At 40.9% G+C, this 23,816-nt stretch overlaps 1 protein-coding gene across 3 annotated transcripts; it reads right to left on the reverse strand.

Moving 5' to 3' along the window:
- Positions 1-9,919: 9,919 nt before the first annotated feature.
- On the reverse strand, positions 9,920-18,195 carry nr2f2 (nuclear receptor subfamily 2, group F, member 2). 3 transcript variants are annotated; one of them, XM_080475597.1, is made up of 3 exons: positions 17,752-18,195; positions 12,760-13,287; positions 9,920-10,788 (listed from the first exon to the last, which is right to left on the reverse strand). In XM_080475597.1, the coding sequence occupies exons 1-3, from the start codon at positions 17,789-17,791 to the stop codon at positions 10,514-10,516; spliced, it is 843 nt and encodes a 280-aa protein (XP_080331723.1). In that variant the 5' UTR covers positions 17,792-18,195; the 3' UTR covers positions 9,920-10,513. The 3 variants fall into 3 exon arrangements, with proteins under 3 accessions (XP_080331723.1, XP_080331722.1, XP_080331721.1); XM_080475596.1 differs by lacking the exon at positions 17,752-18,195 and adding an exon at positions 14,370-15,691; XM_080475595.1 differs by lacking the exon at positions 17,752-18,195 and adding an exon at positions 14,370-15,691 and having other exon boundaries at positions 12,760-13,305.
- Positions 18,196-23,816: the final 5,621 nt, after the last annotated feature.

Here is a 23,816-nt window from a genome sequence, read left to right on the forward strand (position 1 = left end):
AATTTTATGGGTCACAAAGCATCAACAATTGCTGCATTATTGTCCACCAAAGTCCAGCCCGACCAATGACAAGGAACGAAAAAAGAGAAGAAGGGAGGAGAGAGAAAACCTCGTCTGCCTAATCTCAGCTTGGGAGATTGAATTTTCATTCTAATAAAAAAAAGTAAAGAAGATTATTCCCAAACCGACAACTTGTTTACATATAGTTGTAAAGTTCAGAGGACTGGCCAAGGACTCATGGAGCTTGATCACTGAGGAGCATGTGAGCTCCATGAAACGAATCCATTAAAATCCAACATATCACTCAGGTCCTGTACACATCTGAAAATCAATGATCATACATTTTAAATTCGTGGATTACGTGGTTTTTTTCCCTTCTTCAAATAAACAGATAAAATATTTGTAAATATGTGTGTGTCAAAAAAATACCAAAGCTATAAGTAATCAGCACTAATATTTTTCATTATTACTGAATGTGATTTATCAGATAGATGAAACCTGCGGGGCTCGTTTCTCTCTCAACTCATGTGCTTGTTATTATTCCTCTTTATCTAGATTGTGGAGCTCTGCTTTAAATTTTCTGCTGCTGCAGTAATCACAAAAATAACCTGTTAATATATCAAGTAACATGAAAATACATGCAGCAGTCCTTCATACATTTGATTATTAGCGCAGCGCTTTTTAAAGTGCGACAATTTGAATTAAAAAAAAAAAGAGAGAGAGAACAATTCAGAGTAACTTCGTTTTATTTTCAGTCATTCAAAACACAATTATTCGATTTGAATCGGAGCTTATAAATACTGGGAATTACCAATAATGTTGTCTAATTTTGCATTTAGCTTCGATAGTAATTAGTTTTCACTGTTATTGTCGCCTCGGATCACAGTGAAAATAGATTTTACTTTGAAGAAAAACTAAAATAATTTCAACTAAAATAGCAAAGGGAGCAGACTAAGAGAATTTAATCGAAGGGATCAAGGTCGATGGTGCTATTTAAATAAAGGTATAGAAAAAGGAAATAATCCGGCTCGGGGTTAAAAAAAAAAAAAAAAAAAGGTCAGAGCGCGTCGGTGTTGGAAAAGTCCCCTTTAAAAAACATTTCATATGTTTTTACTAACGGGTACTTTTAATGAAACTATTCTTAGTTGTAAGTGAGGATAGTCTGACGTAACAAAAAAAAAAAGAGATTGTAAAAACTGAGCATAAACAGTCCAACAAGAATAAATAATTGGAATATGTGGGATGAGGTTGATGCTTTGCAGCTTTCACATATTCCACATTTTCAAACAAATAAACTTTTAGCACTGTGCCCTCTTTGAGATGCATGTTTGAATATGAACACTCCGTTTCCTTTCACAAAACACACCCATCATTTTTGATTAAACATTGAATGCGTAATTTGAAAAGTCATTTCTGTAAAAGAAAAGCATCCTCGTTCAGCATCTGCCATGGTAAAAAACAAAAAAGCAAAAATTGATTTCCAAGTCAGAAATGCCTCTGAGCATCTCTGCTATAAATATGTTTTTTTTTTAACCAAATTTTTAAAGGATTTTTAATCGAAACACGTTGCAGAGAAAAGGCAGATATCCAGGTATTCAGGACACAATAGGCAGCAGGAGCAGGCAGAAGGTTAAACGTGCAGAATAGCGCCATCTCGCTGTCGCAGGCTGAAATTCCTCTTTTTTTTCCTTTTTTTTCTTTTTTCTCCTTCTTCCTTCTTCTGCGGGGACCCTCCGTGAAGATTTGTCCTCTCATAAGGTTGACCGGTTTCTGTGTGCATAGCCAGCTTTGACAACAGCCCGCATGCTGCTGTCTTTTGGCGGCCACCAGTATATGTGTTATCGCTGTTCATTAGTGCGGGGGGGTCCCGGGACATGCGGGGGTCACTGCGAGAGAGAGAAGAAGTGGGGGGGCCGAGCGCGTCCTCGGCTATTGGAGGAGTGCTGTCATTTCACCGTAATCTAATTCAACAAAAATGATCTCTCTCTCTCTCTCTCTCTCTCACACACACACACACACACACACACACACACACACACACACACACACACACACACACACACACACACACACACACACACACACACACACACACACACACACACACACACACAGAGGGCCCCCAAACTGTGCATGCGGCTGGATCACCAATGGAGATAAAAACCTGGGGGTTCCTCAGAAATCAGAGACATTTAATTTCTCCGGCAGGTCAGGTTTTTTCTTTTTTTTTTTCTTTTTTTTTTTTTTGGTTCCTGCACGCAGGTTTTACAGGATGTATACGTTTGTTGATGCTGAGCCTTGATTCCAACTTCCCCCGCTGATATCTGTCCTTCTGCAGCACATGGACAGTGTGCAAAAAAATAATAATAATTAAATAAAAAATAAAAAATCCCATCAAGCCACAGAAAATGTCAGATGTGGGTCCCTGTGACAAAATCTTATCAAGCGGGGGATCCAGGGGCTGTGAGGCGGATCTGTGCGGGGTGTTCTTGACATGAAAACAGCTCTGAGAGCCCAGCAATTGGGAGCGAAAGAGCCGGAACTTCATGGCAACAAGAGATGCACACTCGTTCTCTTTATTATATATTGTTTGGGTAACTTGAGCATGAGAAGGAAAAAATTTTGTTTGCAAAATTGTAGTGGTAGCTTTTGCAACAACGCATCTATTTTGCAAGTTTAGGAGGATAAAATCGCAAGGGCTGTGGAAATGTTCTGTATTTATCAGAATATATTTAGTACTTATTTGTTTCCTTTTTTAAGCAAATCTGCTGAGAGGGTTGTTTTGATTTTGGTTTTTTGGTTTTTTTACTGAAGAAGACATCAAGAAAGAAACTTTTTCCGCCCTTAAAGGTCAAAGAAACGCATCTATTTTATGCGTAGATAGGAACATTTAAGTGTAAGAGTACATGTTTAAACACAGGCCTTTGTCACTCCCCGTGTTTTTACACTTGGAGCTCAACAATAAACTCCGCTTCACTGAAATATCTGCTCCATTTCAGCAAACTGTGCAATGCAGCAGCTCGTGCCAAGGGGCTTCAAACATGTGAACTGGAGAAGGAAAACGCAAGGCATGTTTGATAAATAAATAAATAAACTACAATGTTCCCAGCTCCTTGATGAAAATATGTGCAGAGACAACAATTAACGCTTTGGTCTAACTTATAAAGCATTTCTTGCATTAGAGACGGATTCATTTACATTTTGTAGCCACAACAGAATTAATTTCCTTTGCTTTTTTTTTCACCTGTGGAATTTGTGATCGTGTAGGATGCTGCTCGCTTTTGTTGGTGCTGGAAACACTGACGACGATAATAACGGTGATAATGATGACGATGACGATGAGGACGGTGATGAAGGCTGGACGCTCGAGCTGTGGCGCGCGCAGGGTGTGAATTTTTATTGTTAAGGCACCTTCAGTCTACCACCAGCGTGCACCAGAATTACGCCAAATTAATTTCACAGTTTGAGAGAGCTTTGCCAACTGCGCGTTTGAAGTTTCGGTAAATACTGCGCACCCACGCACGCACGCTGACGCACACACGTGCACGCGGCTCTCCAGAAAGAGCATTTACAGAAAGCAAAATAGTAGGGGGAAAAAAAATACATCTCCATCACCGACTGGTGAGGCAGAACTGTGCGACATTACAGGCCTGTCTGTCTAATTAATGCAAAATTGATTACACATTTAGATCTTATTTGGGCAATTCACGCGGCATTTCATGTCCGCACGAGCTAATGTCCGCTAATGTCCGCTGTCTTTTACACACACTGTCATCACAGAGGCGAGAATCATCATCATCATCATCATCATCATCATCATCATCATCATCATCATCATCATCATCATCACCAACAACACACACACGCGCGCGCACAGACACACACACACACACACACACACACACACACACACACACACACACACACACACACACACACACACATACACAGTAAAATAAGTTGATTGGAACGGTAACACACGGCCACGCACAACAAGGCAGGCGCGGGTTCACGTGATCGCCAAGGTAACGTGTGCGTAAAAACGCGCAGTTGTGGCCACGCTCAAGCTACTGCTTGCGCCAAACGGCTCGAGACTGACGAGCCTGCAACATGAATAATACCACGACCCCTGGAAGACTGACAACCCGCTGTGGTGCACATAATGGGGATCTTAATAAAGTATCTATGTACCCCAAGTAACAGATCAATACAAGATGTAGGTCTATGGCGATCAATACCTATGAAGTAGTCTTGATGAAGTAATGCGTTAGGGTTTTGGGAGGCTGAAGGTGTGTGTGTGCGTGTGTGTGTGTTTGGGGAGGGGGGTGGGGGCGGGGGGGCGGGGGGTAATATCCAGCAGAGTGTTTGCGGTCTCTTCAAATCATCCCTCTGGCTCACCGCTAGTCGTGGTCCTCCCTCACTGTGTGATCGTGTATATTAAGACAAATCACACCGCATGGGCTGATAAAAAACCTTCCCGTCTCCTTTGTTTTCCTTCTCAACCCTACCCCCAGAAACTTTTATCCTTTAATTTTCATGAATGATTAACTGCAGGCGCCGGTCCTGCTAGTAGTGGCCTATAATGTGAATTATATGGGAAAGCAGACATTCAAACCACCAAAGGAAAAGTGTTGCTCGGGTCCAGAGGGGCGCAGAGATGGCCTTTATGCACCTGAGCGCGGCTGGGTTAAAGGAAAACAGCCCCCTGAAAATGGGGAGAAATTCTACTCCACTGTCCTGGTCTGAATCAACAGCATTTACTTCCCCTCTTTAATCGCAACAAAGCGCCGTGCTTCTTTTGAACACTCTGCCAGTGTGGTTTCTTTTCCCGTCTTCTTCTTTAAATTGACTCAGTCATGTTGGGGCTGACTGACCCCCAGTTCTGCTTTTCTTCTCAAGACTCCATAAAGTAAAACGGTTTGATTAAAAAGTGCTACAATGATATTTTAGTTTATAATACCAATACTTTAATGACTTTTATTTGGGAAAGAGACACAAACAACACTAGTATAGTCTTCATGTGCAGACTGTGTTCTACAGGCATGGCTTTGGAAACAGTGTGACGAGCGGGCAGTATTGCGAAAATATCCCGACAGCTATTTTTTGGGGGGACTATTTATGTTGCGGGCAGGATATATATTTCCTACTGTACCAACTTATATCATAGTGGCTTTACAAACGCACGATCTTGTCTAAATTATTGGCACATGCGCCTTGACTTTTGACGCGTTTTTTACTGTTTATTATTTAAACTGTGCGACTCAACAAAAATATTGAATTTTTATTTAAGGAAAGGGTTGAAAGTTCAGAACCTTGCGACATTTTTGCCCATGCCGGGAGTTTGAAAAGGCTGTGTAATGTTTTTTTTCTAGTCAGTGAATGTGAGGGGACAAAAACGCGCTGATATTGTCAACAACTTAAACCACTTTATTATATATTTTTTTAAGAAATGACAACAAAAGTGACATAATCATAACGGATGTTCAACAATCTCTAAAGTTTAGAAAACCAAAGTCTTCATCTAGTGTTTTTCCTTTAATTATAATTATCAATATTATTATTATTATTAATTTATCACAAATGAGTTTCCGTTGCCTCCAAATCGCTGCTCTTATTTTGTGATGCTGTGAATTCGGACTGTGAGTTTTCCAGCAGCGGTCGCAGTCTACAGTATCCTCTGTTCGCACAGACAGACGCAGTGGGATACAGGGTGGATGACAGGTGCTTAAAACACACATTACTTGTAAAGTTACAGCCTAATAGCAGCCGGCAGCTGCTGTCGTGGAAGTGCAAGGAGACGCCTGCGTGCGCAACGCCGGTCGCTTTTTTTTTTTTTCCATTTGTGTTCCGAGCGAGCCGAGGTCTCCGAGGTCTTGGGAAGCTACAGTTCCAGGGACAACGGGTAGATGGCACAATTTTCTTACATATATGAGGCGCAACGCTGGGAAGTCTGGTGCAGCGAGTGTGGAGGAGAGAGGCGATTTCTTTAGATGGGAAGGAAAAGTAAGAAAACGATCGGAAAATAGAAGAAATACTAGATGTGGAGCCAATGAATGGGAGAAAGATAAAGAAATCAAACACACGCATACAGATTGTGTATTCATTTGAAACCACTTTGTGGACTATTTTAATAATGATAATAATTTTCCATCTTTCAAAACGCTTGACTTCCTTGATGCACCACAAATGGGCTGCGGTGCTTAAACATATATAAATGCAATAAAGCAGAGGCTGTATGGGCTAATCTATCATAGTGAGAGCGCCAAGGTGCACATAACGTGTGTATTTGTCTCTTAAGTGTGCCGCTGTGTGCATGATTGTGCGCAAATGTGCAACAGAGGACGAGGGAGACAGACTGCAAGCTGTATCCTTCATCATATCCAATAAATAATCCCACCAACAGCCCGTGAACCCCAAATAAGTTATCAGCCACAGTGTGTAACACCCTCCTCCACCCCCCTCAATGAACCCCATCCAACCACCAGCACCACCAACTCAGACTCTACATGCCTCCTTCCTCAGCCCCGCAGCATCCTCCTCAGCTCAGACTGCAAGATTTTTTTTCATTTCTTTTTTTTTTTTTTAACTCTACCCCCACCCACCATCCCCTCTTGGGGTAAAAGTCCGACACCAGCTCGTGTGTCAAAAAGTTCTCACATCACGCAGACGTAAATAAAAGTGACGTCGCAGCGAGTTACACCTCGTTAGTTTTTTTGTCCAATGCTAATAAATGAACAGAAGTACAAATCACGGAGCCCTGCGTTATAAATCACGTTCTGTCGACTGAAATCAGCAGCGGTCAATGTGGAGATCCGACCCCAGCCCCGGCGCGTTACTCGGGGATTGTGGCTGAATCTTGCGGCGTCCCTCACTCACTTTTCAACCCTGCGCATACATCCAATGCAATTATCAAATTTTTGGTCCCTAAAGATAGTATGTTTTGAACACTTTAAATGAGCAATGTGGGCTCAATTCTGGTCTGAGGGTGGCGAAAAGAGCCACCGCAAGGAGAAATGGCGCTTTCAGCAAGAAGCTTTAAAGACCACCAGCATCATTTTCATCATCATTTTACACACACACACACACACACACACACACACACACACACACACACACACACACACACACACACACACACACACACACACACACACACACACACACACACACACACACACACTCTACTAATTCAGGTCTAACTCTCAACACCACCAATAATTACTGATAAGCCAAAAATTGTGCAGCATCACAGCAGCACGCCGGGAAATAAACCCAGAACACACTTTTATGGAAATAACCGCAAAACCGAATTAAACTGTGCAACAAGTTCCAGTGTTGGTGATGCAGCTCAGTGACAGATGATTTATTTATTTTGTATTATTATTTTTAGGAATAATAATTTGAAGCATTTTCCTTTCAATATGACTTTTCTGGTTTTTAATGCGAGCATTCAGGATATGCCCCATATAAATTCCGTCCATTAATATTTATGTGAGTGTGCAGAGGTGAAACTTTATTCCACAAATAAAGCGGCGGGGAAGCTGAGTGAGGTATTTCCGCACTGTGGTGTCAGTGTGCGTGTGTGTGTGTGTTGGGGGGGGGGGGGGTTCTGTTGTTATGAAATGTTATTATTTGTTGAGGCACCGGGGCCTTATTACAAGTGCTCTCCTATTTCTGAAGTTTAACAGACAGCAGCCTTCAATGCATTATTTTCCAAACAGCCCAGTAAATTACACGTCGGTACTTTTATAGGAAATATCATCACCTTGTCGCAGAAACAGAATGAAGGCGTGGAGCGGGCCTGTTGCCTGATTGATTAATTATTTTGTAATTCATTAATCACTTTCATAGGGCAAAAGGGCAACATCCTGCTACAGCAAATTGACTCCAGTTCTCCCCTCCACCACCACCACCACCACCACCACCATCCCAATCCCGCGCCACCCCACCCGGCACCCTCCTCCTCCTCCTCCTCCTCCTCCTCCTCCTCCTCCCCCTCGACCACACACACCTCACGCACCCGTTGACGCACACGCGCGGGCGCGCGCACACACAAGGACAAGTTCACACACAGCGTTTGGGAGGCGTTTAAAAGAAAACATGAAAAAGTGGTGTTTTCAAATTCATAAATTATAATTTAATACCAAGAACAAATTTACAGCAGAATGCTTGTTTACAATAAGCTAACACAAACAAACAAGAATTGTGTTCAACTATAAACTTTCACACACACTCACATATATCACTTGCAATTAATAATAATAATAATGATAAAAAAAAAAAAGTATCTATACGTTATCAATACCCTGCAGTCATATATTTTTATATATTTATATAAAAACGTGGGTCAGTTTAAACTGTTCATAATTACAATCATGTATCATTCTCTGGTCCATATGTGGCTACGAACAGCCAAAGATCAGTGTTCAATCAGTGATCCCTTTTAATTCAACCACAACATGCTGTTTCTGTGTGTGTGTTGAAGAAAAGCCTCAAAACAAGGACAAAATTGCTAGCTTCCAAATACACACGCACGCACGCACACACACGTTCTCGCACACGCGCACACACGCGCACCACGGCACCTGTCAAAGACCAAAAAGGAGCAATAATAACAGTAAAGTTAAAATATCCGCTCCTTTTTCCAAACCTGCTCACCCTGTTTAAGTCTGTAGCCTAATAATGAACGTCGTGTCTTTTTCTTTTTTTTTTCTTTTCTGTTGCTTTAAATACAAGGGCTAGTGTACTGAATGCACAGATTATATCTATACAGTCAAAAATAATAATAATAAAAATAAAACAAAAAACAAAACAAAAAAAGAGAGAGAGAAAACATTTACATTTATATATCAAAGGTAAAATAGGTTAGCGACCTGTGGCCATGCATTCACAGTCTAAATATACATGAAAAAGAAAACATTTGTAGTAATATGTATATACATTAAAAACATAACTTTCAGTGCTACTAGCTAAGTCTGCCACTCAATTTTGAAGACGTTGTATTACCGAGAAAAAAATGGCAACCACAGATTTTTTTCTTAATCACATATACTTTGTATAAAGGAAAAAACTTGTTGAAATGAATTGACCTATATTTACAAGAATACTGCCTCTAATCAGTGTTTTTCAAGTGAAATAACACGACTGAAGTTTCCAATCTAATTTATGCCCCCCCTCCCCTCACCCCCAAAAAAAGAAGAAGAAAAAAAGAAAAGTGTTGTAGGCCTACTTTAACAACGCTTTGATAAGAAATCACATCATGCTTGTCAGGCACTTAATGCTTGAAGTGAATAAAGGGTGACATTTCAGGGACGCTTTAATAATACTGCTATTAAACACTACTCGGGCTAGGCTTCCAACTTTTATGACCCTTGACCTCTCCAACTTTTTATTCTTAAACGAGCCAGTTAAGTTTTCAGCGCTGATGCAGCAGCTGCAGGCGCTCACGAACGCACATTTGCGCATTTGGAGCAACCTGTCCGAAATATTCCTATAACAACTTGTATAATTATCCTTTAAATCGTGTCCAATCAGGGAACTTGTGCCAAATATTCAGAGATAGAAGAAACATTTTTCACCATGTAATCTAACACATGTTTAGGAGCTTTAAACTAATTAGTTCAATTTTGAAGAAAGCGTGTGCAGCTTTAGTCCAAAAACAGTAGTGAAAAACAAAAGTGGATCGTGTAACTTTAGAGTAATAAAGAGTAAAAAGGTTTCCGCTGGGTCATAAAGTTGAACATGAACTCCAAAGAAAAGAAGAAAAAAAAACAACTCCCTTTCCCAGATGGTATTGGTCATCCTAAGAATATAAGTGCGCTTGCAGCATTAAGCCTAGATCATTAAGCCTATAACTCCTATTGCTGTGGTTTTAATTCTTTTTAGAACTTTTTTTTCATTATTTTTTTTTTGTATTTTTACATTATTTCACCTTCCAAAATAAATCATTGTCTTAGAAAATAACACCACCTGTACTACAGAAATCACATAGGCCGGTTTGGAACCAGAAAGGAGGAACAAAGAAAGTACAAAACACAGCTATACATGGACACAGGACAAGTCATTTGAGAAAAAGAAAAAAAAAAATTCACGTTTTAGCATTTTCCCTTTCTCCAGTTTTTTTTTCTTTTTTACCCAAATTTCCATTTTTAAATGCACTTAATACTTAAAATTTCCTCATAAGGATCAATAAAATCCCTTTTCCTTTTTTTTCTCATTTTCTTCTTTCATTATAAAAATGGATAGGAGCAGGTTGTTCTGCATGAACACTGGGAGCTTGTTTCTGCCATTTTGAAAGTTCATTGGATGTCTCAATTTTTCTTTTTTTTTTCTTTTTGGAGTAGGGGGGAATTCACAGTCATTTACGTCAATGTCTTTCTTCATGAAAGCCAGCCCCGTGTAACAGCCGGTTGGTTTTTTATTCCTTCCACAAAAGCAGCTATAATCATTGTAGTCTCGCAGCCCACCCACCTCCCTCCAACCCCACCTTTTGTTTGTTCGTCTCCTTCTTGGTTTACTGAATTGACATGTAAGGCCAGTTAAAACTGCTCCCCGACAGCAACATATCCCTGATGAGAGTTTCAATTGGGGTTTTACCTACCAATCGGACGAAAAATAATTGTTCTATGACCGAGGAAGAGACTGTGCGGAGGGAAGGCAAGCGGAGTAACAACTTCCCAAACCGTGTGGGCTGGTTGGGATACTGGCTCCGGACATATTCCTCCAGGGCGCACTGGGACTTCTCCTGCAAACTTTCCACATGGGCCACATCTGAGAGGCCACAAGCATCTGAGAGGGAGGGGGGGGAAAGCAAATAAACATTAATAAAGTGTAACCTGAAGTGTTTCTCTCACTAGGAGCTTTGTCCCACTGTGGTGATACACTACAGCGAGAATTAATAGCCTGTCAGCTTTCAGAAATCAATTAAACCAGGAAATTATCATGCATTTAAAAAAATAATAATACATTTTGCTTAATCTCGAAGACAGTGATCATTGAACAGAATGTTGTTTTTTTAATACATGACAATAATGAAATCGTGAAAAATAGCAATTATAATAACATTGCATATAAGTAGCACATCGTGATTGCAACAGACATTTATCTGACACATCTTTTCAACAGAGAGAATGTACATATATATACATTTAATTAAATAAAGCTTGGAGGCGCGTTGTTTATGTGAGCGTTAGGTTTTGTCGCGCTCCTCTTTTCGCTGCCATTAGAAGTCTTTGCATGAAGCCGTTTGAAAGACAAGTAAATAATTAAGCATATTCATAGCTAAAGACCGTGTTTCACATGGGCCTATCTTTCACAGTCAGAGGCAGAGAGGAGGGGGAGGGAGAGGGAGGGAGAGGGAAAGACAGGGAGACCTACTGACCTTTAGTGAGCAGAGATTTAGCTCGGGAAAAAGGGCCCATAGCCTACGGAGTTGCCGTCATACTATACCATCTGAGACGCATAATCACTATCTATGTTGCTGCGTGTGGGCGGCAGCTGATAATGTGCCAAAAACGCTTGTAACGCGCATTGGTTAAGTTTGTAAAGTTTATACCTGACAACAACCAAAACCACTAAAGTAGCAAAGGCGTGTCATTCAATCTACAGCTCATGTTCAAGCCTTCGGGACTCAGGTATGGAGCAGACAAATTAAGCCATCATGGCCCTATAAAAGGCTTGATAATAAAATCCAATGACCTGATATGTGATTTTTTTTCCCTCCTCCTGTGTAAGAGCTAACAAGTCACCAGCAGAACAATAGATGGCTTGCAGGTATGATATCATATCAAAGACATGCATTCAGTCATCGGTGAAACCCTGTAAATCTCTTCCTCACGCCTTTTTTTTTTTTATTCCCCTCTTCTTCTTTTTTATTTTTTTTTTTAACGGTGTGGCTAATGTAACAAAATATCTAGGAAGTTCGGGTCATGACCCAGTTCTGGAGCAAGCCCAGAGACGCCTTGAATCCTACAAGGCGGAGAGAATATTCCTGCAAATAAGAATTAAAGCCGCCCCTCCTGTCACTGCTCTGTATCACACAATACTGCTCGATTCCAGCGTATTTGCAATTACAGGGTGTGCATGGGTTCTACATGCTTTTTGTCGCACATGTCTGTCCCTCAAATGACAAGAGAGCGTTGAAACCTGCGCTTTGCTTTTACTGTGTGCAAATGGGACATTAGGCTTGTCTTTCTTTTTTCCCCCTATTCCCCTCCCCCTCGGAGCCTGACATCATTTATATCTGTCATTTCCTACAAACAAGACGTGGGCTATACACACATTGATAAATGGCTGAAAGAAATGCCATGTGTAGAAATTCATCTGCAGGCTATTTGAGTCTGCAAAAACTCTCCCAACAGCTACATTTTAATACGCTTTGAGGCAATTAATATTTCTGGTGCTAATTTTATTATATTTCAGTCAGTCTGAACTGGGTTGTGTTTTGCTGTCAATTTAATTTCATAAAACTATATAGTGATAGTGCCACGGTCTACAGTTCTGTCATATGCACGTGTCTGATATAAAACTTGAATAATCTAGCAGTTTTATAATTTAGCAGCCTCAGGCCTTGGGAAAAGAAAAGCCCTTGACCGTGAAGGCAGCACAAGTGAACATTTAAGTAAAATGTTCATCTAATACAAGGAACAGCCTCCAGCCATTGCAGATATATTTAGGTCAGCGTTGATTTAGCTGACGTCAGTGTACAGGTTAGTGACATTCACACACACTGAACTTGAGTGTGCCAGTCTATTGTCTTACCTGTGGTGAAGAGCACAATTGCCTTTAAGCAGCTATATTCAGCAGAGTCAACGTGCAAAGCTTTGAGCTTTTCCACTTGTTCTTGGAAGATCCTAATGTGGTCCATAAAGGCCACCACTCTGTCCGCAGACATGGGGGAGGCGTGAAGGCCAGCCGCCGCCAGGAGAGGAGCCACATGCAGGGGCATGGAGCACTGCGCGGCGTTGAGCACAAATAACTCACTCCACGTCAACCTCAGCAGAGCCACCTGGTCGGTGATCTGAAGGTCTGGAAAGAAGGGAATATTCCTGGCCCACTCCACGGCACTGAAGAGCATCCTGGCTGCTAGTTCACAAATGTTCTCGATGCCCATTATGTTGTTGGGCTGCATGCACTGACTGCCATACCGGGACGTCGGGTAGGGCTCCGCTCTCAACAGAAGAGAGATATATCCGGATAAGTAGGAATGGCAGTGGAGTGGGTCTCCATTTGTCAAGGCGAACTGACCGTGGTGTGGCTGTGTGGGTGGCACCCGTCCCCTTTGCACGGCTGCAGTAAAAAGAGAAACTACAGATATTGAAGCCTGAATTCTACAAATCAATAACAATCATCATTGTGAGCATTGCACTGAAATATTACACATTTCTTGAAAAAAAATAAAATAAAGTGCACACATGCTATAGCTATGCAAAGCATTAAAAACTAATAAAACACACCATGTTTTCTGTATACAACCAAACACACACACACATAAACACACGCACACATACACTTTGAAGTTATTTTTTTAAATAAAGACACGCTTCATTTATGGTATTGAGACAGATCACGCAGTGAAGCGTAGATGCGTTTTACACACAAACAACGCACATGTTTAGCTTTAAAATGATGTTATACAGCAACAGCAACATGAGCTGGCTGTGAAGGAACACAAAGAGGGCAAGGGAGACCTTGCATGTTTAACCCTTAACCTACTTAGCAATTCATCTGGTTTTACTATAATACATGCGGGCCTGCTTTTTTACAAATGTGACAATAACGGAGGTTTATTTTTTTGCACGCATATTTCCAGCTAACGTCCATCTTCAAATACAGTCAGCGAGACGAGCGGGATGGATGTAGCCACAACACGCGCTCTCTTAATTCGCCACTCGCCATAATAGCGCAGAAGGCATTATTGTATCATGTATTCAATACAGATGTATCTCTATCCCGCTCGTCTTATCTAAATATAAACTCGATAGCCCCAGCCTGGCCATGGGCTCGGCTCTTGTTCGTGAAATGCTCGGCTGGAATAATGCTCGGGGAGCTGGATACTGTAACTCACAGCTCCGCCGTCCCCCCCCCACCCGCTTCCCCTCCACCGCCTCGACCACACGGCACACAGCGGCTCCATTGCGCTCTCCAGCCGCACCGCCCGGGAGAGAGCAGGCGGCGGGGAGAGCAGGCTATGGGGGCGGCGTGCTATTGTACGGCTTCATGTCTGCAAGCCTGCATACGCGCGCACACACACAAACACAGGCACACACACACACACACACACACACACACACACACACACACACACACACACACACACACACACACCCACACACGCGCGTAAAGATAAGAAAACAGAAACATCGCAATACCTTCCCGTCTCATGCCGACTTTAAGGCATTTTTTGAGGCGGCAGTACTGGCACTGATTGCGGTGGTGTTGGTCGATTGGACAATTCCTGTTGGCACGGCATGTGTATGTGAGGTTCCGTCGTACGCTCCGTTTGAAGAAGCTTTTGCACCCTTCGCAAGTAAACTGGCCATAGTGTTTGCCACTAGATTTATCCCCACAGACAACACACTCGATGTGCTGCGGCTGCTTCTCCGACTGCTGCGTCGTCTGGTTCGTCGGCGTGGACTGTGTGTTGTTGTTCGGGGGTCCTTGGACCGGAGTCTGGGGGGTCGGAGGAGCGACATGAGAGGTTGTCAGATTCAACTGGCCCGGTTGAGGGGTTGGAAGAGATAGTCCTCCTTGGGTTTGCGAGGAAAGGGTGCCTTGGGTGTCAGCCACATCGTCCTGGGAGCCTCTCCACACTACCATTGCCATATCTATCAGTCAACGTAAAGAAACTTTTTGTCTGCCGTTTTGGTGTCGCGGTGAAGAATGTCTCAAGGAAACGCGGTAAACTGACAATAACAGCCGGACACACAAAATGTCAAATCTAGCCTACGTTGAATCCACTCTGGATCTCCCGGAAAAAAAAAAAAAAAAAAAAATACCTGTCGATTTATTGCTGTTGGAGGCGATACGAAGCACGTTTTCAAAACTGATGCGATGGCGAGCTGAGTCGCTGCCTTGCGCTTAAAGGCCAAGTCCAGAGGCGCTTACAGTCAGCCATCCAGTACACCCATCAATGGGAAATGTGGGCTAAATATTAAAAAACACCCAGCCGAGGTAGCATGGACCGTTCAGTCAGTGATGGAGCAGGTTGGTGAGACCGTGCCCTTCAGCAGCAGGAAAACAATTGGTGAGCAGCTACTATCAAGTTCCAGCACAAGTCTTGGAGGAAATCACCAACTGGGTAAAAAAAATCGCGTCTTCTTCCTTTTTCTCCTTGTGAGGGAGCGCCAGCAAGCGCGCAAAGCTGAAGCCAATGTTTTGAGAGCTTGGGATATGAAGACAACTCTTCCCCCAACCAAAAAAAAAAAAGAAAGCAAAAAGAAAGAAAGAAGCGAAAGCACTAAAAACCACCTCAAAAAAAAAACAAAGATCACAACCTACAAACCTCCTCCGTGCACTGAAAAATAATAGGAAAAAGAAGTGGAGAATCAAAGTGATCAAATATGTTAAAAAGGCGGAGGTTAGGAAGTGATTTGCGATTGGTAGGAGCCGGGCTGGCAGAGTGCTTTCTCTCTGATCAGCTCACTGAGCTCTCTATATAGTGAACTTTGACACGACTGCTGCAACTTAGCACACGTTACCATGGAGATGTGCTGCCATATAAGGAAGGAGAGTGTGTTTGACTGGTCAGAGCTCAGGGACCTCCCCCTCAACCCCATTGGCTAGTCGGCACTTGTGCTACTTGGTACCTTGCCAGAGCCAGCATGGAGGTCGAGAGGGCCGCTTGGTCCTAAAAGGAGACGCGTTTCGGATGGAGGATTCATTTCTTAGTCACTAAAATCGCTCAAATCATAAAAGCTATATTCACACACACAGCCCGGTAAAGCTTAACAATTTCACGAAGGCAGAAAAATAACTTAATTATTTGCGAGACAGATAGATAGATAGATAGATAGATAGATAGATAGATAGATAGATAGATAGATAGATAGATAGATAGATAGATAGATAGATAGATAGATAGATAGATAGATAGATAGAATCTGTGTTCATTGCAATGTAATACGTTGAGGTATTGAATATAAAAAGATCACGCACACATGGTCAAAGTTAATTATCGATAAAACAACACATTCATGCTTCCATTTGTCATTAAAGCGCGATACACCATGGAGGGTCAGCCCCCATCATCAGATCAAGACAATAAAACAAAGCCTTTCTTTGCTATTTTTTATTTTATTTTTTTTATGTTTGTGTAAATTCCAATCATTTCCCCGGCTGATATACCTATTAGTGCTACCAATCACACCAGGCGCTATTCATCACAATCCACATCCCTCATAAAAATGTTATGGTAGGCTACTGAAATCATCTGTGCACCCGCTCAAGCCTGAAAAGTCCCACAGGCTGCAAATATCCCTCATCCACCTGGGTCACCAGGGGCCAAACGTGGGTCCCACAAGTCAGAGCTTTTGTCTGTATGTGGCCAAGATGTGAAATGACCGTCTCTGTAAAGAGGACCTACATTTGAAAATGTTACTTGAGGTCAAAAGGCCGTGCCCTTCACATTAAAGGCTAGAACTGAAGTATGTCCGCGGCTGGATGAAACAAGGATAACTATAATACTTTACAGCACTTGTCAAATGTTGCGAGAAAAACCAAAAGAAATGCAGGTGATGGAGACGAGAAAGCAAAGTGAAAGAAGCCGCGCATGGTACGGCGGTTGACGACTGCACAGGAAGGATGCTTAAATGCTTCATAATCTTTATCCTTGCATTTGAACAGCTGTGAAAGACTACTTCACTTTCACCGTGGCCAAAGGCTATCAAAGTTGAACTGCAGGTAAAACTTGACAGAGATGAACCTCTAAGCCTGGTCAGAGAGGTTTCCTATGGAGAGGGAAGCAGCAGAAGCAGCATGCATTGTCCCAGGATGTATTACAGTATATGGGTGCCCCCTAGCGTATGAAATTTTTGCTTCAAATAAGATTCAATTTAGAGGAGCCATCCGACGCGGAAACTGCTTCAGTCTCGTCTCTCGCATCGACCAAACTAACAAGCCCCATTTTAAACTGATGGCCGTTTGTTTAAATTCGGTTTTACATGACTTGGACCGCAAAAGCTTTGAGAGTTGCCAAAGTTGGATTTACTTTTTTTTTCGTCACTTCAGGCAGTCCCAGTGGTAGTATTTAGACCAATTGTGTATTTATTCAAAATCAAATTAGCCAATTACATTTTGTCTGCATTACTATTCTGTCGGTTTTATTTACAGGTCTCGTGAATGTGGAAAGTCTGTAAATAAAACGCTCCGCCAGGTATCGTCTGATCGGAGAATCCAGTTTTGCCTCAAATGTAAGTATCCCTTTCCGTTCATTATTATCGCCGCTAAATCAGCACAGTAGCAATGCACTATCCCGCCGATTTAAAATAAATAATGCATCTATTAATCGTGCAGGCGTGTATAATGGAATAAAAGACGCGTACTGCTGCAGACAGAGCACGAACGCACACAGACGGGTTTTCCACAGAGCGCATTGAACGCGGACCACTTTGTCAGTCATTTTCGCTCATTACCCAAGTGTTAATGCACATGATGCACACAACAAGCTCAAATAGTTCGCAAACGCTCATTCACAAAAGCTATTTGATAGTGATAGAGAGGCAGGAGGTTGTATACTTATAGTAACAAACCTACCAAATGCATATGTCGCTGATTCGTCCGTAGCGGGATGCATCTTCTCTCTCTTTCTCTTATTCAGAAATATATTTAGTCTTCTCTTTTTCGACACAGTGCTCAGGTTGAACCTGGCAAACGCTTCCTTTCCAACAGGCGGGATCAAACACCCCCACCTCAAAAAAAAAAAAAAAGAAGCACGCTGTTTATTGGAAAATTTGCAAATGTCTGATCATGCAAAAACTTTGGAGAGCCAAAACACACAACTGATTCACGTCATGTGTTGTTGAGCGAGAAATTGGAAGCATAAATTGACGTGTCGTCCGAGCAGAATATCATTTAACTGCCTCTGGAGATGAGGAGTCGCATATAGGCTTTACGGCGAGCAGAGATCCTGCATGTGCGCCTTTTTTCCTCTCCGACAGTATTGTGGCCAAAACGCGCTCGTACGCCGCTGCTTTGTGTGGGCTGCAGAGGAGAGAGGGAGGGGGGAAGTCAGAACAGACACCTGTCTTAAAGTGTGGCGAGCGAGCATTACGCCATTGTGCATATTACAAAGTAGATGCAGGTATAGGAGGTAAAATTCTAATATGAACTGCAATAAAAACACAAATGTAAATGTGTTATGTAATAATCAGTTGGCTCTGATTCACTGGATTATTATAATTATAATTACTATTATTATTATTATCATCATTATTATTATTATTATTATATGACGAAGACATGAGTAATTTAATAACAATTTATTTTCTTGTCTCAGACACTTCTAACAATTGTAGATTATTCTCAAAGTCAGAGGGTGTTTTAAAAAATGATGATAGCTCAATTAACCTCGCATCAATCCATACCAGAAAGACATTTTCCAACATTTTTCCAGGCATAAACGTTTCCACACCAACGTCATTGATTTGCTATTATAAACCTCCCACCCACCCAATAAAACTGTGGAGCAGCAGTTGTTTTTTTGTTTTTTTTGCTTTCTTTCTTTCTTTCTTTTTATTCCCCGGTTTTTAAAAGTTTCATGTGTAGCGGTTCTCTCCTCAAGCAGAGGATAAAAAGCACTGGATGCTCCGCAAGCCTGCGTGTTCACACAATAGCGCTGCCCAACGGGATCAGTATCGATTAAGGCGAGGCAGAGGATGTCGCCTGCACTAAATATTTACTGATCACACACAAATAGCTGGATCTTTAACGATTTCCCATGCTCCGGCTGGGAGAGAGGACTAAATCACTTTATTATTGTTAGTAAAACAAAGCGCGCGCACGCCCGAGCACAGGAGTGGAGATGTGCTGATTGGGATGATTGCAGTTAAAATAATCGATAGTGAGATAGATAATAGGTAAGATTTATGGGCGTGCGATGAAAAAAGAAGAAAAAAAAAAAAAAAGCTTTCAGTCAGGTTAAACTGCCGCTGCGATTTGTAATTATTGTGCAAAAAGTCAACAGATTAAAGGCAAAACTGCACAGCTGGAAATATCCATTCATAAAAAAAAAAAAACACACAACGTGTTTCCAATCCTCTAGCATAAAGACAATAAGAGAGAAACAGGGATTGCCCTGCGGATGGCTCTCTCTCTCACTCACTCTTGTGTTAAAAGTCAAAAGTGGGGAAAAAGTTGACTTTAATCTTATCTCTGCCTTCACCAAGTCCTTCATGCAGATAGAGGGAGACTGACCCGGAGGTCTCCGGGTTCCCGGCCTGATTAACCCTTCAGGACCCGCGCAGGAGCAAAGGTTAACCAGCCTAATCAACTTCAAGAGTCTAAATGAATTAGATGAGTGAGGAATCGGGAGCAGAAACTAAATTGTCCCACTCTAAAAAACATCCGAGGAGAAAGCCTGTTCACTTAGGACAATAGACACACAATTTAAATAATCAGAAATATTAAAACAGATGAAAGAGTTCATCACAGAAAGTGTGCACAGGCAACAGGTAGAAAATTAATTAAACATGTTTTTCAAAAGGGCATTATATATATATTTATATATATATATATATATATATATATATATATTCCTGTTTGACATCATTTGATTGATGGTGGTGCCCAACATGTCATGGCATTTTTATCTGTTGCATTGTGTAATATTTGTCAAATACCCTTTGACTCTTTAGCAAAAAAAGGTTTATTATCTGTTCTTTTCATTGCAGTGCATCATTGTAGTGTGACGTTCATACAATGCAAAAAAATTATTTAATTCGTCAGTCAGATGGTTCTTTGAGAATTAAACGATGAAAAGTCACTGGAAAAAACAAAGTTGAAGTATTACGAAGTAACTTTAGACTTATATAGCTTGATAATACAAACATCAAAATATACACAAAGAATTATTTTATTTATTCTAGTATTTTCTATCTGGTTTTGTGGTTACATATTTGTCTTTTAAAAGGCTATGTGTTTTATCCTGACAGTGTGTACGTCTCGTATAAGGTGCTATTTTTATTAATTAAAAAAAAAAGAAAAAAGACTTTCTTTTTAGGACAATTGCATTGCTCATAGTTAAGCATAGTTATTGAAGACTTTTACAGTATTTCAAATGAAAATTTTCTGTCTTGTCGTGTTGTTTAGTTTTGGTTTTGAACCCTTAATGAGATATAATTAAAAATGTTGTTTATTATCTTAATCTTAATTATCATTTTTTAACATACACACTGTATATACACATATGAAGATATACAATTTTTTTCCCGGTGTATTGTTACAGGCAGACATGCTGTAGCCGAGACTGCCTCATACAGTTCATTCAGCGGTGTAGATCACTTTCTCTGTCTGCATGCCCTAAGGGCTGCTATCTAAAAAGGCAATAGATCCCAGATAGCTCACTGTGTTCAATTTGCCAATGACAGATTACAGTGCCAATTTAAACAGATAGGGATCAATTTGTCTCAATGATCACTCTTTAGGCTGACTGCCAGCATGCTCTTAATGTATTTGTAAATGCTTATTGTTTGAATCATTGCTGTTCAGCTTAGAATGATCAGAACTGTGTAGAGACAGACGAGTGGTGTAAACGACATGTTGTTTTGGCTGCTAAAGACAGCGTAGATGGAGCGCGCATGATGATTACTTCAGGCAGCAGTACTGTAGCAGCAATGACCAGAGGGGTCAATGGTTTAACTCCGAGGACTCGCTGGGAAAGTCTGGGTAGGGGAATTGTGTGATAAGTGCTCTCTAACCCCCAGAAAACTACTGCTGAAGTGCCCTTCGGCAAAGCAGCTTAAATCCCATCTGTCCCAGCGGAGCTGCACAGCGGCCATCAGTCTAACGCTGCAGTTGTAGCAGGCACTTGTGATATGTGTCTGGTTGAGCCCCCTCTTTTCTCTTTAAAATGGGAGAGTGGGCAGTCCACTCGCCTCACACTCACACTTTTTTCTTTTTTTTTTTTTCTTTTCTGACTTTGTGTATTTAGAGTGAAAAAAAAAGTTTGGGAGAAGACACAAGAGAGAAAGCCGTGGCAGCGTTCAGTCTTGAGCCAGACATGTCTCACATGTGGCCCCAAAGGCAGCAGACAGCGTATTGAATTACTGTAACTCAAGGTGTAATGTGGTAGCAGTGAGGGATATGTAAAAACTGCACGAGCGGATGTAGCAGAGGCTTATTTCAGCCTCAACTTACCACCACAGACAACAGCGTTACACATTATGATCTATTATCTGCGGGTTTACTCATTTCGAAGTGTTTATTATGCTGTATAATTACATTGTTTGTAGAATAAGGACTCATAAATGCACATTGGTTACCTTGCACTATAATTACAGCCATCTTACTTACTTTTCTGAAGATTGCTGAAGAGGTTCTATGTGATTGTGCTGCACTGAAGTAAGTAAATGAGAAGTACTGGGCATGGATTTGATTTGCACTGTTACACCTGCCACATCTATGACAAATAAAGCTTTATGGTATGATATGTGGTCTGCCTGTTTCTTTCTACACAATGCCTCATATGTGATTTTATTTTAAGACTCTGGACTTTTTTTTCCCTCCAATTTACTGTAAATTGTTATATTAAACTTGTATGGTTTTTAATGGGAGTATTGTTTCAATTGTATGACGCCATGCTGGTAAAATCTATAATGAGGGGTTGGAAACAGAAAGTGCGACTCACAATTTTCAAATTATTTTTTATTGCTGTGCTTGCCTCCACTGATTCTGCAGGATGTTTTGATCAGAAATACTCTGTGGTGCATATCACTGTTGTTCCTGGTGGTTTAGTTGGGCGAGCGGCTGCAAGCACAGGTGACTTCGCAAGTAAGATGTCTACACGTCCAATATTTAGAAAAAAACACACAGAGTGGAGTAAATATAGAAAGCAAATATAATATCTGAAATATTGTTTCATATTGAACTTTTATAATAGGCCATAAAATGCAAATGAAAGAAAATGTGAGAGACACGAGGAGTGCGTCTGTGCTTTTACTCTGCAGCACTGAGGGGAGTGTGACGGCTGCAAACCTATAATGTGATCAAAGTGCAGATCTTTAATACAGTCACACTTAAACCGAACCGCAGCAACAGAAGTTATAATGTTTCCAAACCCGAAGCCGGCTGGCTGAGAAATCAATCCAGCTTTAAATGTTTTGTCATAAGGAGGCATTTCTCCGCAAAAGTGCTGCGCACATAAATTTTATATCCACCAACGAAACTAGCAGCGCATGAATATTGACAACATTAACTACATCTCTGCTTCCACAGACTGCGACTCAACATTTGTTAACAGAACATGCTGTATAATCGCAAACATTGCCATTTGAGGTTTTTCAATCACACAAATCCACGTGATCAATGGTCCCTGTGAGCTGATGGAGGGAATAAAAGCTTCATACAATGTGAATGGGATTTAGTGACACCTCCACAGCAACCATGACTGCATGTGAATGGGAGGCCATTTTCTTCGTTTAAGGATGACATCAAGGGGGGAAGCTGTGACAAAACAGAAATGACTTATTTACTGGATCTTGCCTACTTTAACTTGATATGGCGACATGCAAGCATTTCCTCTCAACTTCACTGAAGAAGATCAGAGTTAATACTCCGGAGTTGTCACCTACTGTTGTAAGAATACTGGAAATATTTCTATTAATACTGTAGTGTTAAAAGGAAAGTTAATTAATATTAATGTCAGCACCATTCAAAGGGAAAATGTCTACAGGTCTAAAGGATTTTGCAGTATCTTTATTTTTGACCCTTTATCAGCCAGCGTGTAACTAATTTAAGGAAATCTATAAAGCATCATATTGACTTTGTTCATCACACACTTTATGTTTCATACAGGGATTAAATGCAGCTCTTATTGATTTTTAATGCTGCTTCTTAAGTGTTTTGTATTGTTGTTTTTAGCACTTTGAGATTTACGAATGTAAATTGCAATTAAACAATGCATTATTATTATTATTATTATTATTATTATTATTATTATTATTATTATTATTATTATTATTATTATGTAATCTACTGTCTGCTTTATTATGCAACTCTATATTTAATTGGCAGTCTTATGGCAGCAGCATTACACTAGGGAGATTTCACTCTTCACACTTTCTTAATGTAATAGATTTTAACAATATTACATTACAATAACATTACAATAACATGCCAGTAGTTTACTCTTGCTGACACTTGCTCTAGTGTGATGATGCTCGAGGTGATTTACACATAAATTTTGATAAATAGACCGTTTTGGCTTGTATCGATGCAGTATTTGATCAGTAAAGTTACTATCATACATTGTAAAATGAAAATGAAAGGAAGTCCTTTGTAGCGCAGTGTGAATTTATAATACAAAAGGACTAATTCCATTCATGATTCACTGAGTCTGTAAGTAACCTTAAACATCAAGGAAACATTTGCCAAAATGTCTCAAAATGTTGTATTTTTCATGTCAGAGGTCAGAAAGAATAATACACAGTATTCTCAGCTGCAGGATTGCTTTGAAGATGAAAGGCTACTTTCTTAGGATGCCATAAGAAAATGCTACAATACTCTCTTATAAATCTAAGTTATGTCTTAGTATCTGTTGCTGCTTTACATCGAAAAGCCTGACGGTACCACAGATTAGAGTCACGGCTTTAAGTTTCCATCAT

The sequence above is a fragment of the Lipophrys pholis genome (genome assembly GCF_963383615.2).
Source record: "Lipophrys pholis genome assembly, chromosome: 11".
NCBI lineage: Eukaryota > Metazoa > Chordata > Actinopteri > Blenniiformes > Blenniidae > Lipophrys > Lipophrys pholis.

Coding starts and splice junctions, on each gene's coding strand:
- nr2f2 (XM_080475595.1), bottom strand. CDS start 14,823: ATGGCAATGGTAGTGTGGAGAGGCTCCCAGGACGATGTGGCTGACACC. Junction 13,306..14,369: donor AGTCGGCATGAGACGGGAAG/GTATTGCGATGT, acceptor CAATATCTGTAG/TTTCTCTTTTTACTGCAGCC. Junction 10,789..12,759: donor AATTGTGCTCTTCACCACAG/GTAAGACAATAG, acceptor CCTCCCTCTCAG/ATGCTTGTGGCCTCTCAGAT.